The following is a 16,828-nucleotide window of genomic DNA, read 5'->3' on the forward strand; positions in this document are numbered from 1 at the left end:
ACACTGCAGATACTGGTGACAAAATGGGACAGAATCCCAAAGAGTCAGGTCTAAGGGAACGTATTCAGTCCTACACTTTTCCTGATCCTGTGTCATGTTTAACAATTCGGAAATGTACTATATCCACACATACACTCAACCTTAGTGGAATGTAGGTTGGGCACATAGGCACTACTTATTAACTAATATACTATATATAGTGCTCACAAGCTTTTGAAAAAGCAAATGGTGGTCCAAAAGATGATATTACACTGTTTACCAGTAAAGCTTGGTGCTCTACACCACAGCGGGGTGAATGGGAAAAATAGACATGCATATGTAGGTCAGCTGACCTACTTACATGTTTTGGTGGCCTGTCACTGAAAAATAACATTTAAATAAGACACTTAAATAGCCTGTCTAACCATTTCAAAAAGCAGAAGCCATTATAATCAAGATTGTTTAACTTTGATGTCACCTTTTCAACTTTAGAATACAATACTTGAATAGACAAACTCTCATGACGGTAGATTGCAGGGCTACTTCTTTGTGCCTCGGACATTTACACATACATGGTTAAAGAAGTACTGCAGCTGTTCATTGGCCAGGTTGATGCAGAGCTGCTCAAAACGGTTCACAGCAAAATTTTCAAATCCAAAAATGTCGAGGATACCTGTATTACAGAACAGGAAAAGAGAATGATCAATCTGACCATTTCGAAGGAATAATAATAATTATGAAAAGTTTAGGAAGTTTGCTTTCAAACTGACCTATTTCATTAAGCTCAATGTCCAAATCAACATTAGGAGCTAGCAGTTCGTTAACTTTACTGACAATCCAGCCGAACACTCTCCCATAAGCCACTTTGGCAATGGAATCCCTGGCATCTGCAGAAAAACACAACATCAGTGGAGTCAAGCAGTCTTGAAAACTTGATAAGCATTTCTGTTATTCCATGCTATTCTAAAATCTCCATAAAGAAAATATAGCAAGTGTAAACCAGAGTTGTTGAGGATAAAAGGCAGTTCTATGTGACATTGTGCACATAAAAGGTTATTTTTCACTACAGTTTACCTGCAAAAAAAAGTACTGATGGAAACATGGTTAAAGGTGTACTCTGGTCACATGATCCACACCACTGAAATTATAAAGCCCACCCCCCTCGAAAAACACCATTCTTAATAAAAAAGGCTACGGTGTGCAGAAAATTTTTGGGATGTGGTATGCACTGCTTTCTCTAATTCGCTAACATCTGATATTACTTAAAAAAAATTCTACAAATCTAAACCAATTATTTGTTTGCAAGGTGGGACTTTTCAGGGGGAAAATTTTAGATAGATGATCATTTAAACAGTGAAACTTTAATGAAGGTATTTACACTCTGACAAAGTTTTTCATACCTTCGATGAAGATGTGGTCCCTAAATCCTAACGTTAACAACAGAATTAAAAATAAAAAGAGCTGTACACAAACATTCTGCTCTTCAGTTTCATGGAAAGCCCCAATGAAAGACCAAACAGTGGTCCCGAGTCGGCTGAGTCATACAGACCCAAGAACCATACAGAATGTGCCTTCTGTAAATACAGGTTCATAGACTTCATAGATTATAAAGAAGTATGGAACAGTAAGTAGAAGTGAGACAGTTGTGATGATGTAAGTTTTCAATAAGTAGCAATGTGGCATACACATTCCCAAAAGAGAAATATAGTCAAATATTTGAAAATCGAATCATTTTCCTAAATCCACACGTCTACTGTTCTTAGTTGCAAAGGTCAGTTAGTCTCCATGGTGGATGAAGTCGAGCCAGGCCCTCCTTAAGGGCTAAGGTGGTAGAGTAGGACATCCAGTGCTTGGGCGTGATTCTCCTTACCCTCAGCCTGTTGCTGGTTGTGGAGTCTTCGGATGGCCTCTCCCCTCGTCACAGACAGAGTACAGATCAGACTCCTCAGCAACTCCTCCTCCTGCACCCCAAACTGACCCTGAGAAGGCCAATACATTAGCACACAACAACATACAGACAAATCTCCCATAGCACACAAGCTTAAACACATTAGCTTACATATGAGTTAATATAGTTAGTACACACACACACACTTATCCAGAGCAACTTATGTGAGCAATTAGGATTACGTCCCTTGCTCAAGGGCACATTAACATATTTTTCACCATGTCGGCTCAGGGAATCCTTTCTGTTACTTGCCCAATGCTTTAACCACTAGCCTACCTGCAGAGCACGCACACACACCCCTTTACCACTAGCCTACCTGCAGAGCACGCACACACACCCCTTTACCACTAGCCTACCTGCAGAGCACGCACACACACCCCTTTACTGGCATATCCAGATAACAAGGCACACTGAGTCAAAGGGATGTGCCGTTCAGTATAGTGTGTGACATTTACAATTCAATCAGAACCTCTAGGCCTCATGCCAAGCTACGGGCATTGCAACAACAAACAGAAACCACTGCCACTCGGACAGCAATAATGAATCAATGTAAAAAAGTATAATGGATTTCTCAATGTAGAACTGATTCACCAATAGCACTCAAAAACTGTTCTACCCAAATTAAGTTTGCCTTACGTTATCTACAATAGAAATGAGTAAACCCATGATACAGCAGCCCAATATTTTGACAGTTTGAGAAACACTTCCAGGGATGGGACCTCTGCTATTAGCATGCTGTAGCCAACACTGAACCCAGATCACCTTGGTTTGCTCACAAATATAACTATGAAAAATGGCCAAAGGGCAGCCAGTTCTGTCAGTTGAATGAACACTCAGTATTGGGAGCAGTTCCTCTCTATTAAACAAAACAAATATAGCATGCTGTGACCTTTCACAGGCACGGGATCTTATCAGGGATGGCCAGATGTGGCCTCAGCCCAACCAAGTCTGCCTGAGAGGCCTGCTTTGGGGGATGGATTGTGGAGGAGGTGGCAATCATTCACCTTTTTCAATAGAAGGCACAGACACATGCACGCGCACAGGCATACACCATCACCTGTTTAAATAGCCTGCGGATATGTGTATTCACAAACAGACAGTAGAAAATGTACACCCAGTACGCATACAGTACACACAAAATAGTTTGACAGCACTCGAAGAGACACTTAAAGGGGAATTACAATGAATATCTACAATGTGTCTCATTTCCTAAATCAATGGAAGTCATTGTGGGACTGTCTCTCTTTGCACATGAAACTCTCGCTCAGGGAGAGCAGCCTCAAGCTAGCCCAAGTACATCTGTTTCTTTTGCCCCCCCCCCCCCGCCCCACCCCAAAAGCTATTTTGTAAAACTTTGTGAAATAATTATCTAGGTGACAAATGTCCTGTCACAGCAAAAACCAAAATGGGAAACCCCAATTAATTGTAATTCAGGCCATATACATTTCATGGCAAATGTCAGTTGCGGATTTTAAAGTTGACTTTTCACAGTTAATCTTTCTTCTCCAAAGATGACCCGTTGACATGTGCAGGAATGTTAGAACAGGACAACCCACAACTGACATTTACAACATGAAACGAATATGGCATGTATTACACTGTCTCCTGGAGCTAGCAAATGTCAGAAATCATTGCATGAGGAGACGGCCATAGCGTTTTTATGGAGGGAACAAAATTCGAACTGCCTTGGTGAAATACATTTGCAGGCCAATAAGGAAACTGTAGACGTTAAAAGGGAATAGTGCTTAATTTCAAATAGCGCAAATATCTATTTGGACTGTCAGTCAAAGTGTGCATCCACATCAAAATTGATTGTGCTGGTATTTGTGCTGTGACAAAACTGGAAGCAGTGTGGCCTTCTTTGACCTTGTGACAGTTCAACAGTAAGAGCAGGGCTAACCAAGCACGTTCCTGGACAGCTATTGACTTGTAGGATCTTTCTCCAATCCCAGTTGTGACTAACCTGTTTGTGTTTCTTCCAACTATTTATTATAATCAGGTGTGCTTAATTAGGGTTGGAAAGAAAACCAACAGCATGGTAACTCTCCTGGCACCAAACTGTGTAGCCTTGAGTAAGAGGGATTTCTGAACCTAGGCATGTTATTTCCCTTTAACAGATGTTGCTTCAGTATTTCCTCTAATCAACTGGTTCAGGGGTAACAAATTATGTTTACAATCACTGACAATGCCACCATGTCAGTCAGATGGAAAAAAGAAACAAATAACAATTAGGAAAAAACAAGTCCCAAGAGTGGAGGAGCATGTTAACTTACAGCTGTGGCTTTGAGCCAACCCATGGACTTTTCAGTGACCTTGAGGGCATCAGTCTCCGTGGGCTCAAACATGATGTTTCCCAGAGACAGGATGCCTGCCAGGATGGTCATCATGTCCACCTTCTCCTGATGACACACACACACACATCCATCTGTTAGTTAGTATGTCTGTCAATCACAACATCATCCAATCATTGTTCAAATATAATTTGATCTAGAGAGAATTCAGTGTGGGTTTTGAAGTTGACTTAAGTCTCAACAATAACACAACTTGTCTCCTCCTTGTCTGCCCTTACCGAACTAGACTATTAGCTAGTCCAGGGTGGTTTGGATGGGAAATACTGTTCAGTACTGTGAGTGTTTAAAGAGAGTATAAGGAGATTACACATCAAAGCAAACTGATAGACAGACCTGTGAGAAAGTTTAAATGGGGAATATCTCAGGCTTTTAAATAGATTTTTTGTAGAACATTTTTATTTGTAAGATTTACTTAAAACAGAAACTGCAGATGTCCACTGGTCATTTTGGCTTATATTTATGTTAGCAGTACAGTAAAATTCCACACAGTGCCCCATTAACAGATAACCTCAAATTTCTAGCTAAGTTATTATGACTACAAAAGCAAGGTGGAATACCCTTTAAAAATGCTTTCAGAAGTCACATAATTAATTGAAAAGATTCCACCTGTGGGAAATTAAAATAATCCCAGAATTAATCCACTTGTTTCTGGAAGACCCTGGGTTTTGCAGAAATCATATCCATGAAAAGCAGACACCTTTCAAAAGTCAGAGAGAAAGTTCTGGAAACCACCAGTCAGCGTTTGGCTAATAAAGGAAACGGTCCAAATCCATTATACAGCTCCAGAAAAAATTAAGAGACCACAACAACTTTATCTTTCCTTTCCAAAAAAGTCAAAAAGGAAGGTTTGGAGTGAGGAACAGAAGGGTTAAAATTAAGAGACCACTTCAAATTGAACGCTTCTGTTCCTCATTTAACTACAGGTTAAAATTTGTCACAACAAATCATGTTTACATTTTGCATGTGGAAGACAAAGATCTGGCAAAAGGTTCTCTGGTTAGATTTAGTTTTTGTTTGAAACATAAGGCACTGAAGACACCTCTCACCTAACAAGAACACCATCCCCAATCAGGGTTGCTTAGGTCTACTTATGTACTCAGTAATGTAACTTTGTGATTACGCAAACTCAGTAACGTAACTGATTACTTTTAAATTACTTTCCTATTAAGAGACATTAGAAGACAAATAGAAATATCCTATAAACAACTGAACGTTTTGCGGGATCAATCAATGTTAGAGTTTACATAGCTGGCCAGAAAACGAATTAGCATTTTACCTTATGGGTTTATGTACAGCGCCTTTGGAAAGGGTTTCTAAACCATGTTGTTTTCTACTTCAATATGATTGGGTGACATCTATATTACATGCTAAATGTCTGTCAGATATTCAGTCATTACAATTAATACCACAACCCTTGAACTTCCAGAATCTGACCTATCTGAACATAACCCAAAATCTAAGGATGTGTTAGCTTATTATGTTATTTGTGTTTAATTCATGTTTTTTATTGCTTCAAAACATAGCTGAAAGATAAATGGCAAATTTCTCGAAAAGGACATTATCATTATTGTATATAAAAATGAAGCTTTTCACACGTACAGTAAATCTGCAGTAGTCTGATATTTTGCTCCACAACCACCAACATTGTCAAAACGCTGCAAAAACAAATGCACATTCGCAATCATGAACAGCTGCACACAAATAAGGTTTACCTGCGCAAACATAACGTGATTATTGGGCCCACCAGCAATGGATTTTCAAATCGCAAAATTATATAAATAAACTGTGATTATACACTTGCACTCTTAGCTTAAAGTCAACATCGTCAGCAGCCAATGATAACTGAAGAACGCAATTTTCGGAGATGCAAAGCAAGCAGAATCAAATGGCCTTACTATTGGGCCTATGAAGTTGAGGTGGCTGCATCAAATGCAAATGATCAGCTTTGGCAGAGTGCTTCCCGACACACCTTTTCTCTTCAAATATCGTGATACATTCCATATAATGTTTCATCTGACCATAGGTGAGAGTAGGAATGAGCTTTGGGTCATGACCAAAAGGACAATATCCCGGATACAGGAGGCCGAAATGAACTTTCTCCGCAGGGTGGCTGGGCGATCCCTTAGAGATAGGGTGAAAAGCTTGGTCACTCGGGAGGAGCTCAGAGTAGAGCCGCTGCTCCTCCACATCGAGAGGGGTCAGCTGAGGTGGCTTGGGCATCTGTTCCGGATGCCTCCTGAACGCCTTCCCGGGAAGGTGTTCCGGGCCCGTCCCACCGGGAGGAGACCCCGGGGAAGACCTAGGACACGCTGGAGGGACTATGTCTCCCGGCTGGGCTGGGAACGCCTCTGTGTCCCCCCGGAAGAGCTGGAGGAAGTGTCTGGGGAGAGGGAAGTCTGGGCATCCCTGCTTAGACTGCTGCCCCCGCGACCCGGCCCCGGATAAGCGGAAGATGATGGATGTTTCATCTTGAAGGCAGCGTCATGTTACAGCTATCTAAATAATAGCCTAATCTTCTAAATAATTCCTGTCTGTAAAAGATACAGCACCAGGTAGGCCAATCGACTGTCATTGTTCTGAGAAAGATGTGTCAATAATAGGTAACTAAATCACATTTTATATGGGTTGGTTAATATTATCATAGATATACTCACCAGCCCTCCAACCAACCAATACCAGAGAAAATGTAACTTCAAGGGTCACTAATCTGGTTATGAGTGCCCACATTTGCACGCATGAATGAACACACACCTAAGGCGCGCAACTGTTATTTGGGTTTAAATATTATTTTTTAAACATAAAATAAAATATCAAACATGCAGAGTGTCATAATTATTTCACGCACCTATTCTTTTTCAACTGAAGTATTCCAAGAGGAATCAAATGTTTTCAAAAGTATCTGTAATACTGTAGCACAATGCAGTGTACTGTACTGTATAATATCATGATAGTATACATATTATATTAGGCTATAGGAAGATATCACACCCTGCTCACAACATTATGGTGATAGAACATCATGATTACAATCCGATTACAATACTTTAATTGGTAATGTAACGGATTACAGTTACTGTTTTTTGGTAATCCATTACTCCCAAACTCTGATCGCCATGATAAAGCATGGGGGTGGCAGGATCATGTTATGGGGAGTCATTTCACTGGCAGAGACTGGGAAACTTGTCAGGGAAAGTTCAATGGAGACAAAAATGTGAAAATCTTTGAGGAAACCCAAGAGCTCTTGACTGGTGCAGAGGTTAAACTGGTGCTGAGGTTAAAAGACAAAACTGGTGCCAAGGTTAAACACAAAACTGCTGCCAAGGTTAAAGACAATATTACAAAACGCACAGTCAAGGCAATACTGGACTGATTTAAAAACAAGAAACTGAGAGTCTTAGAATTGTCCAGTCAAGAACCAGACTTCAATTCAATTGAAAAACTGTTGCAGGACCTGAAAGTTGCTGATGCTAACCAACGGTGCTCATGCAACTTTAAAGAACTTGAGCAATTTTCCTTAGTAGTATGAGCAAAATGGTCAGGAACAGAAGTGCAAAGCTGACTAATTTTCAGTCGTAATTGCTGCCAAAGATGGGTTGTACTCAGTTGACATAAAAACTACAGTTGTGCTCAAAAGTTTTCATACCCTTGGTGATTTGGTAATATATGTACCATTTCTAAAGAAAACATGAGTGAACAGGCAAAACACATCTTTTATAAAGGGATTCTCATTCAACTGTAGGTCATAACAGAATGGCACAATCATAAAACAAAACATGGCAACAAAGGAAATAAATGACCCCTGTTCAAAAGTCTGCATACACTTACTGCTTAACAAATTCGTACTATTTATGCACAGACATGAATAGCAATTTAAAAAGCCACAGTTGTGGGAAATTCACCTTTAATTGCCATTTTCACCTGTGTGTGTCACCTTGTGTGTCTGTAACAAGACCAAACATTCAAGGGTATGTCAATCAACCAAATATATTTATAAAGCCCTTTTAACATCAGCAGTTGTCACAAAGTGCTTTTACAAAACACACATCCTTAAACCCCAAGGAGCAAACAATTTAATCTTTGATCAGGGCCATTTGGGTGATTTCTGTTATCATTACGATTTAAGAAGGAGCCAAACAACTATGTGATAATAAATGGCTTCATATGATCACTATCCTTAAATAAAAGACAATTTCTTTGTGTGATAAGTCATATTTTCAAAATCCAAAATGTCACAATTTCTGACAGGGTATGCAAACTTATGAGCACAACTGTATTTCACCTTCCAAGTACTGTGTGGTGTTAATCAGAGGGAGATAGTTCTAATTGAATCAATGTTTCATTCCAGATACTAACATATCAACATTTGAAAAAGAGAATACTTCATCCATTGTAAAATATAGTGAAAATGTAGCTTTAAGGGCTGACATACTGTACTGCAAGAGTGACGGATGAGAGGGTTTTCCAGTGGGATGTTTTACCTGTTCCTCAAATCCCACCATGTCCATGGCATTACACAGGTATCTGTACTTCTCCCCCCATGTCCTCACCGTGTCTTCGGAGCCATAACGGCCATTCAGATACCTAACAGACACATGGTCACAGAAACACAGATCTGATGGGTACAGTAGGCTCAGATAACTCACAGGGCTACATGAAGGAGGCATGCTGCTCAACACACGCCTATCTGAGGGACACACACTACTTCTGAGTGTCGACATCCCTGGACTGCATCAAAAGGCACTAGAATATAATAGGAAACCCACTTAAATACTGCTGTTTCACTGCATTACCACACAGTGTTCGGTGTTAAGAAAAAACAGAAAAACAAGGTGCATACTGGAGCACAGAATACAGCACCTGAAATGATATAGGCAACTTTATATTAAACAAGGATGAGAACCAGGCTTTGTTCCTGGATTTCAAAAGAAATTCCCTGACTTGTGTAAGGAAAAGTAAGGAATACCTTGGACACGCCTAGTTGCAGTTTGAAATTGGGATCAGGTGTGTCTAGAGAACAATCGACTCAGGTATGGGCCACCAAGGTGTGATGAATGACCAGAGGAAAATGCAGTGTACTGTACTGTATAATATTATGATAGGAAGATATCACACCCTGCTCAGAACAATATGGTGATATGAAATCATGGTGCATGACCTAGTTTATGATATCTTGATGTGGTTTGGACTCCTGGAACTGATAACCTAGACGATCAGGAAAGGCTGCAGATTGACGACATAAGTGTGACCCACCTGTACTGCGTGGGGTCAAGGAGTCCGTACATTTCTTTGTCGTCTGGGGAGATGCCGGCCAGCATGCAATAGAAGATATGAAAGTTCCTCTCGCCCTCATCCTGATGAACCACGCGAGACTTCTCCAGGAGGTACTCATTGATCTTAGCTCCTTTTACTGTGAGAGCACAGCACCAGGCAGACAGACAGGTTTGGTGTCAAGACACAGAAATAACTCCCTCGTCAGGCCGTTTGTTATCTGTCCCATTAAAGTTACCATCAGGAAATACTTTCAAGTTCATGAAATTACGCAACAGACACCCACCTGATGAGTTGTGGAAGCGTAGCTGGATGTACTTCCCAAAGCGACTGCTGTTGTCATTCATCACAGTCTGAGCATTGCCAAAGGCCTCTAAAAGGGGATTCACCTAGAAATATCAAACCAGACTAGTAAAGCAACAGAATTTGCATCACGGTCATCCTAAATGGTCCAAGCCTTAACACACAAAGCAGATACCTCCTTTATCAAATATATTTGAAAACGTCCATGAAGGAGTTTACTGTGAGGGTTGTTTAGTAGCCATGTGCCTGTCAAGACAGCAGAACTTAAACCAGCTGGCATATTAGCCAAGGAATCCAGACACACTGAAGGTTGTATTATCTCATACACAAGGGAGGAATGGTTACATTGTACTCTAAACAAAGGTGAATCAGAATTCCTGACCAGTGAAACCTTTCACTTGTTTCCTTATTGGGGAAACCTGATTTAAAGGTTCTGTCCCTGTGAAACCAGGACACAACAATACCCAAAGCATAAAGTCCAGGAGTTCACGGCAAAGTACAGAAATACGTTGACAGCTCATAGAATAGTGCATGCTCACATTTCAGAGATATACAATGATGAGTCTCATCTCAACTGTGTTGAAATCAGTCCATTGAAAAGGATGTGGTGGTGAAAATTACCAAACAGCTGATTAGGCAACACAACGGATTAGCCAACATCTGGAATACAATAGAATCAGCAAGAGGACTATACTTTGTTTTTGGTGAATACTGCAAAAACATGATGTTAAAGCAACCAGGATGTCACACAGAGGGGACAATATGGCTTGTTGAGGCACATTAGGAGTTCGGTTTTCACACCAGTGGCATGTCAATGACACAGGATTTCCTTAAAATACTGTTCAACTCACACCCTCGTTGTATCTGAACTTCATTGTAAATCTCATTTGAAGGCCAATTCTTAAGGACTGTCACAAACATCCTTCACATGATGTGGAAAAATAAATAAATTAGTACCATGATTTTGTGACAGCTAAAGAACAAATTCTACTCAAATCACGGTACCAATGTCATAACTTTCACACACATGTTCAAATCATCTATAAAGGCCCTCTGTTCTTCGCAATCAATTTAACATACATGATGTGTGAAAACAAATAGCGGTCTCTGGATTCGGGCCACATACTAGAAAGGTTAGGATATGGAAAAAGATGTGATACTCTTAAATGTGTGTTAGGACTTTAACTCTCCATACCCCTTCCGTGAATTCGCCTTCCCTGAACACACAATGTTGTGGGCATAGTGAAAATAGTGGGCTAACCACAACTCTGTTTATTAATAGCAGTGGAATTTGCTACCTTCTTCTGAAACCCAGTGATAAAATTACTCATGAAGGCAGTTAGAATTTGTCACAAACACAGGGGCTTGTGAGAAAGCCAGAAACTCTTGAAAGACTTTGGTCATATCGGTTTGTTTAACATGGTAATCATCAGGAAGCCAAGGGGCTGGAACAAAAGCCTTGTCTGACGTTGTTGAAGAAAACAAGGCCTAAAATAATTTCACAGCTTCACTGCAATATAGTGATACCATTAAAGCTACTCTAACAAAAGAAGCTGGGTAAAATGCAAATAAAATCAGAATGCAATGACATGCAAACATTTATCACTATATGTAATTGAAAATAGTACAAAGAAATTGTACTGTTTTTCAAAAAATACATAACCATTTTGAATTTGATGCCAGCAACACATGTCAAAGAAGTTGGGACAGGGGCATATTTACCATTGTGTTGCATCACCTCTTCTTTTAACAATTCTCTGTAAGGGTTTGGGAACTGAGGAGACCAATTGCTGTAGTTTTTAAAATGGAACATATTCCCTTTCTTGCTTTATATAGGATTGCAGCTGCTCAACTGTTCGGGGTCTCTTTTGCTGTATTTGTCTTTGCTGCCTGGATGGCAGCATATGTCGCTTCAAAACCTGTATATATTGTTCAAAATTAATGGTGCCTTCACAGAAGTGCAAGTCACCCATGCCATGTGCACTAATGCTCCCCCATACCTTCACAGATGCTGGCTTTTGAACTGTGCGCTGATAAGAAGCCGGTTGGTCTCTCTCCTCTTTAGCCTAGAAGATGCAGCATCAATGATTCCAGAGTGTATGACTCAAATGTTGATTGGTCAGAACCAGAGATGTTCACAAGTCATTTTTTGGAAGTCCAAGTCGAGTCTCAAGTCTTTGAGGGGGGAAGTTCAAGTGAAGTCTCAAGTCTTTTGCCACGAGTCCAACTCAAGTCTCAAGTCACTCTTGCCATCTGATCTGTCCCTAATACTGTATTGTTAAATCTTATGAATTCAAAGCATGTCCTTTAGCTACCATCCATACAGTACAGTATCAAAATCTGTTGTAGGATAACTCTATGGGGTCTCCTGCAATACAATCTGAAGAAAAACAAATTAAGAACTGTTTCAATTTCATAACTGTATTTTTCAACATTTTGGTATCTGCACCAAAGATTACATGTTTGTCTGTGTTACTAACTGGCTGTAAAGCCCAACCTCATAACCCCAACAACACTTTGCAATGGTTAGCATGTTACCTGTGACGATATATGCAAAATGTAACGTCTTTTTCACATTAGCAAGTGACTGACCTATCTGGGTGCGTTTAGAGGTGCCTGATGAAGTTCAACGTTGTTAATCCGGCATAATTTACCTTGGTGCCACACACCTTGCATGTAGCTGTTCACCTTGTATGTAGCTGTTTAATTACCGCCACTGTTTACGAAGTTCTTGAAACCAAAACTAATGAAAAAAGGCAAAACTCCGGGAGGACTTGGTGACGCCATCGTCAATGCATATTTTGATATGTGAGTGCGCGCACATAGGCTGTACGTGCGCGCACTCACATTGCACAGTATGGCAAAGGGCAGGGGACATGTAGCACATCATACGCTTCCCCAACGTATACGCGCCAATAGAAGAAAATAGATATACATTAATTAATTTCGATTTTAAAAGCAATAATTGCATGAAAACTGGTTGTTGACGAGTCTCGAAGCTCGAGTCTAAAGTCTTTTGGGTCGAGTAGCAAGTCAAGTCTGAAGTCAGCTCTTGGTGCGACTTCAGTGCGACTCGAGTCCGAGTGTCAGACTCGAGTCCCCATCTCTGGTCAAACCACAGGACAGTTCTCCTCTTCGTCTCAGTCTATCTAAAATGAGCTTGGGCTCAGAGAAGGTGCTGGCATTTCTGGATCTTGTCTATGGTTACTTCTTTGCATGGTTGAGCTTTAACTTGCGTTTGTGGATGCAGCGACCAAATGTGTTCACACTTCACAGACAATGGTTTACAGAAGTGTCTATTTATAAGGATTTATAAGTGGGTGCGAAGATCACAGCCATCCAATATTGGATTTCACCCTTGTCTCTTGTGTACAGAGATTACTCCAGATTTTCGGAATCTTTTAATGATATTGTGCACCGTAGATGATGAGATCTCAAATCTCTTCGCAATTTGACATTGTGAAACGTTCTTGAATTGTGGCTCCATTTGCCCACGTCTTTTACAGAGTGGTGAACCCCTCCCCATCCTCACTTCTGACAGGCCCATCCTCATTGGAATGATTGTTTAATACCCAATCATGTTACTAACCTGTTGCCCATTGACCTATTCAGTGAGCAGGTTTAGTCTTTTATCATTACCCAACGTTTCCAGTCTTTAGGTGCCTCTGTCCCTGCTTATCCTAAACGTGTTACCGGCATCAAATTTAAGGTGAGCTTGTATTTTCTAAGAAACAACATTTCTCAGTTTCAACATTTGATGTGTTGTCTTGGTACTATTTTCTATTGAATACAGGGTTTGAATGATTTGCACGATTGCATTCGGTTTTTCTTTACATTTTACACTGTGTCCCAACTTTTTTGGAAACAGGGTTGTATTTCAAAATGGCACTACAGCAAAATTCGCCTGTAGCCATTAGATACAAAAATAAATACCTGTAGCCATTACATCAGGCAATGGCAGTATCATATTACTACTCTCATGGGTCTCCAAACCCTGTCTTTTTGAGCCTACTTTTCACAACCTATGACTGTGACTCTCCCCTTTCCTCCCAGCCCAGCTCTACTCTCCCCTCTTGTGTTGTGTCTCATCGCTAGCCCAGAGACCAGGGCAGCAGGGAAAATGTCAAGCTTTTTCCTGCCTCAGGAAACCTTTGGCAACTGTTTTTTAACGTATTTTCTTACACCGAGATGGCAGACACTGTCCACTATTTCAAGCACAACCTTGACAGTTTCCGGGGGAAGGCCTGTGCACTCACTGTCATTCACTGAATCATGACTTGTTCCTTCAGTTTTATGCCTACAACATTGCTCGCTTCCAGTTGAAGCTCACACCCACTACAACACCATTGTACTTGCCTATGGAGCAGCAAGGAGAACTGCTCCTGGCCTTACTTGAGGCTAAAGGCCTGGAAATCTTCTCTTTCAAGGCACGCAACAGGGAAACCAGTTTTCCCCTGAAACTAAGACAGCAGGATCCCTGATCTGAAAACCTACTATAAGAGTTTCAAAATAATTCCAAGCCTTCTATGACCTTGAAGCTAATACAGGCCAGACCAAACACACAAGTCCTGTCTAGGTGCCTATTTTCTTTCTGACATCAAGGGGTTTGCCCCATTAAATTATATAAGGAATCCTTATAAAAGGGTCCTATGATTCATTAAACTGGATATAGCGAATCCACATGTAGCATTCCTTCAATGGAAGTTTAAACCTACGCACACGCACACGCACACGCACACACACTTATGTGCTGTCCCATCAGCTACACGTCCAACTAGTAAAACATGTTTTGTTGTTTTGGGTAATCTCTTACTGTCTGGCTTTGAGACTAGACAAGGTGGGCAATAAACTCAGTTGAGGTGTATGAGCTGAGTGGAGTTCTATGAACCGGGGTTGAGGGTCATACCTCCTCCACACAACAAGGTTTCCCATAACCGCCACACAGAGAAGCTCCACAGTCTGAAGGCCTAGTGTTCTCTGCCAAACATCATTGCATGCTTGCATTGTTAAGCAAGAACACTCCGGTGTAACCAGGGGTTTTTAATTGCAGCAAAAGCACGCACAATTAACAACAAATCTTAATGTAACCTAAAATATTACTTTTGCCCGAAACCTAGCCCCCTAGCAGTGAAATGTTCCTTGTTTTACAAATGCTCGTGGAGATTTCTGATCCCCAACAGGTTAGTAAAACGTGAACGCACGCACGCAAGCACCTACATCCTCTTACCAAGCAACAGGCAGGTCTACGGGAATAAAACAAAGCCAAACCCTTTCTTTAATGCCACTCCGTAAAGTCACCCTGAAGGTGGGGCTGTAAAACAAGCGTCCTGTACTCCACTAGACGTGAGGGCGGGTTCCTAGACCCGGGGCCTGTATTTACTGTGACAACAGCACACTGAGTCATCAAGGTGTGACAGAAAGTCATTTATTCTGTGATCCTGTTGCTGCCTTCTCCCCTGCATTCCTAAGAGGTCATACTTGAACCAGAGAACAAGCCTGAGGTGAGGTGGAAGGAAAACATTGAAGGCAGTCTACTCTGTTAGCGGCGCTCCATTGATCATACACGAAGAAGACTTTACCCAGAACCCTTTATACAGACTGATAAAATAATGACAATGATTTCTGTAGATTTAATTTACCTGACAACAATGACAACATCTGTTGCTTCCAGTGACCACTAGATTATTACATCTCTCTTTCCTGCCATATAGCTAGCCTTGGTGTGAGTATGTGCACGGCTTTACCTGTAGTATCTGTTGCTCCAGCTGAGAGTTCGCTTTGCACAGCTCCATGATCTGTCTGAGGAGCAGTTTGGTGCTCTCTGTCTTTCCAGCTCCACTCTCCCCACTGCAGAGATAAGAGACACATTCAAAGTGTGCGGCCTACACAGCTGCAGTCTGACATTGAATTTTCTAAATTGATCAAATTAAAAGGATGAAAGGAAAAACAGCGCCATCGGGCACAGACCACCAAGACGGACAATCTGAACAGTGTGTGACTGGCAGATGATAACACATCAGTAGAGTATGACCTTTAAATCCAACCTTTAATCTGCTTTACACTGCACCATTTCCTCAGCAGGTCACTCTTCAATGGCGTGTACAGACATGTTCATTTTTCTAAAGACTCAGAAGAACATTTGGCTGCCAAATGGCAGATGGTTGATATCCCTCTCTGATAAATTGATTAGCACACACACACAAACACACACACACACACACACACACACACACACACACACACACGAGTACTCGTAAACCACTGCAGGATTTTGCATGAGCAATAAGACTTGCAAATGTGCTGCTCACTGTGGCTACACTCTGGGACTTCCAGCATGTTCCTTCATGCCAAAGGAGGAGACCAACCCTAAAGCCTGTGATAAGCTCTGATTACAAATGGCATTTTACTAATGTGTTTTAAAGTCATTTATTTTATATAATTTTAATGCTGACCATGTTTCCATGACAAGATTGCTGGTTGTTTTTCCATTACACCGTCAGTCTTGACTTATTTTTTTAGGTTTTCCTCAAAACTCAACATTCACCAAGTGGAGGTTCAGGTCCAAGACCAACAGCCAGTTGATAATCCTGGGAGAACTGATAAAGCCTGTCTTGAATGAACATTTTCCTTATCCCTATTTTCCCTGTGAGTCTTGTCTCCATGGCAACACTACATCATGTTTCTCGGCTGATAATGGAGCAAGACAGACAGCAATTTAATTTAATAGATATACCACCTATGGGATGGATCACCCCTTGTGTTGGATTAGTCTTGCTAAAAATAGAGGTGCTCTTACCATACGAACACGTGGGTATATCTAGGCATTGCCACACAACTGTATACGTCATGGTGGTTCGTCAATCACGTCTTCCTTGTTGTTGTAAGCAACTATGGGCCCCTCCACTGACTGAATGACTCATTCATCAGTGACACTGCTGTAACCCTGGGCAACCGGCTCCATTGAACCACAGCTGAGGCT

General features: G+C 41.1%; 1 protein-coding gene across 1 annotated transcript in view; it reads right to left on the reverse strand.

The window, feature by feature from the left end:
- LOC105015094 (myosin-IIIb) overlaps window positions 1-16,828 on the reverse strand; it is a 42,309-nt gene that overhangs the window by 18,556 nt on the left and 6,925 nt on the right. Inside the window, exons 4-11 of the mRNA XM_029125170.2 lie at window positions 15,594-15,696; window positions 9,833-9,935; window positions 9,529-9,685; window positions 8,757-8,859; window positions 4,201-4,326; window positions 1,850-1,958; window positions 750-866; window positions 552-652 (exon numbers count right to left, since the gene is read on the reverse strand). Of these exons, the coding sequence (XP_028981003.2) occupies window positions 552-652; window positions 750-866; window positions 1,850-1,958; window positions 4,201-4,326; window positions 8,757-8,859; window positions 9,529-9,685; window positions 9,833-9,935; window positions 15,594-15,696 (919 nt within the window). The remainder of the gene's footprint in view (window positions 1-551; window positions 653-749; window positions 867-1,849; window positions 1,959-4,200; window positions 4,327-8,756; window positions 8,860-9,528; window positions 9,686-9,832; window positions 9,936-15,593; window positions 15,697-16,828) is intronic.

Source organism: Esox lucius, chromosome 14 (genome assembly GCF_011004845.1).
Source record: "Esox lucius isolate fEsoLuc1 chromosome 14, fEsoLuc1.pri, whole genome shotgun sequence".
Taxonomy (NCBI): domain Eukaryota; kingdom Metazoa; phylum Chordata; class Actinopteri; order Esociformes; family Esocidae; genus Esox; species Esox lucius.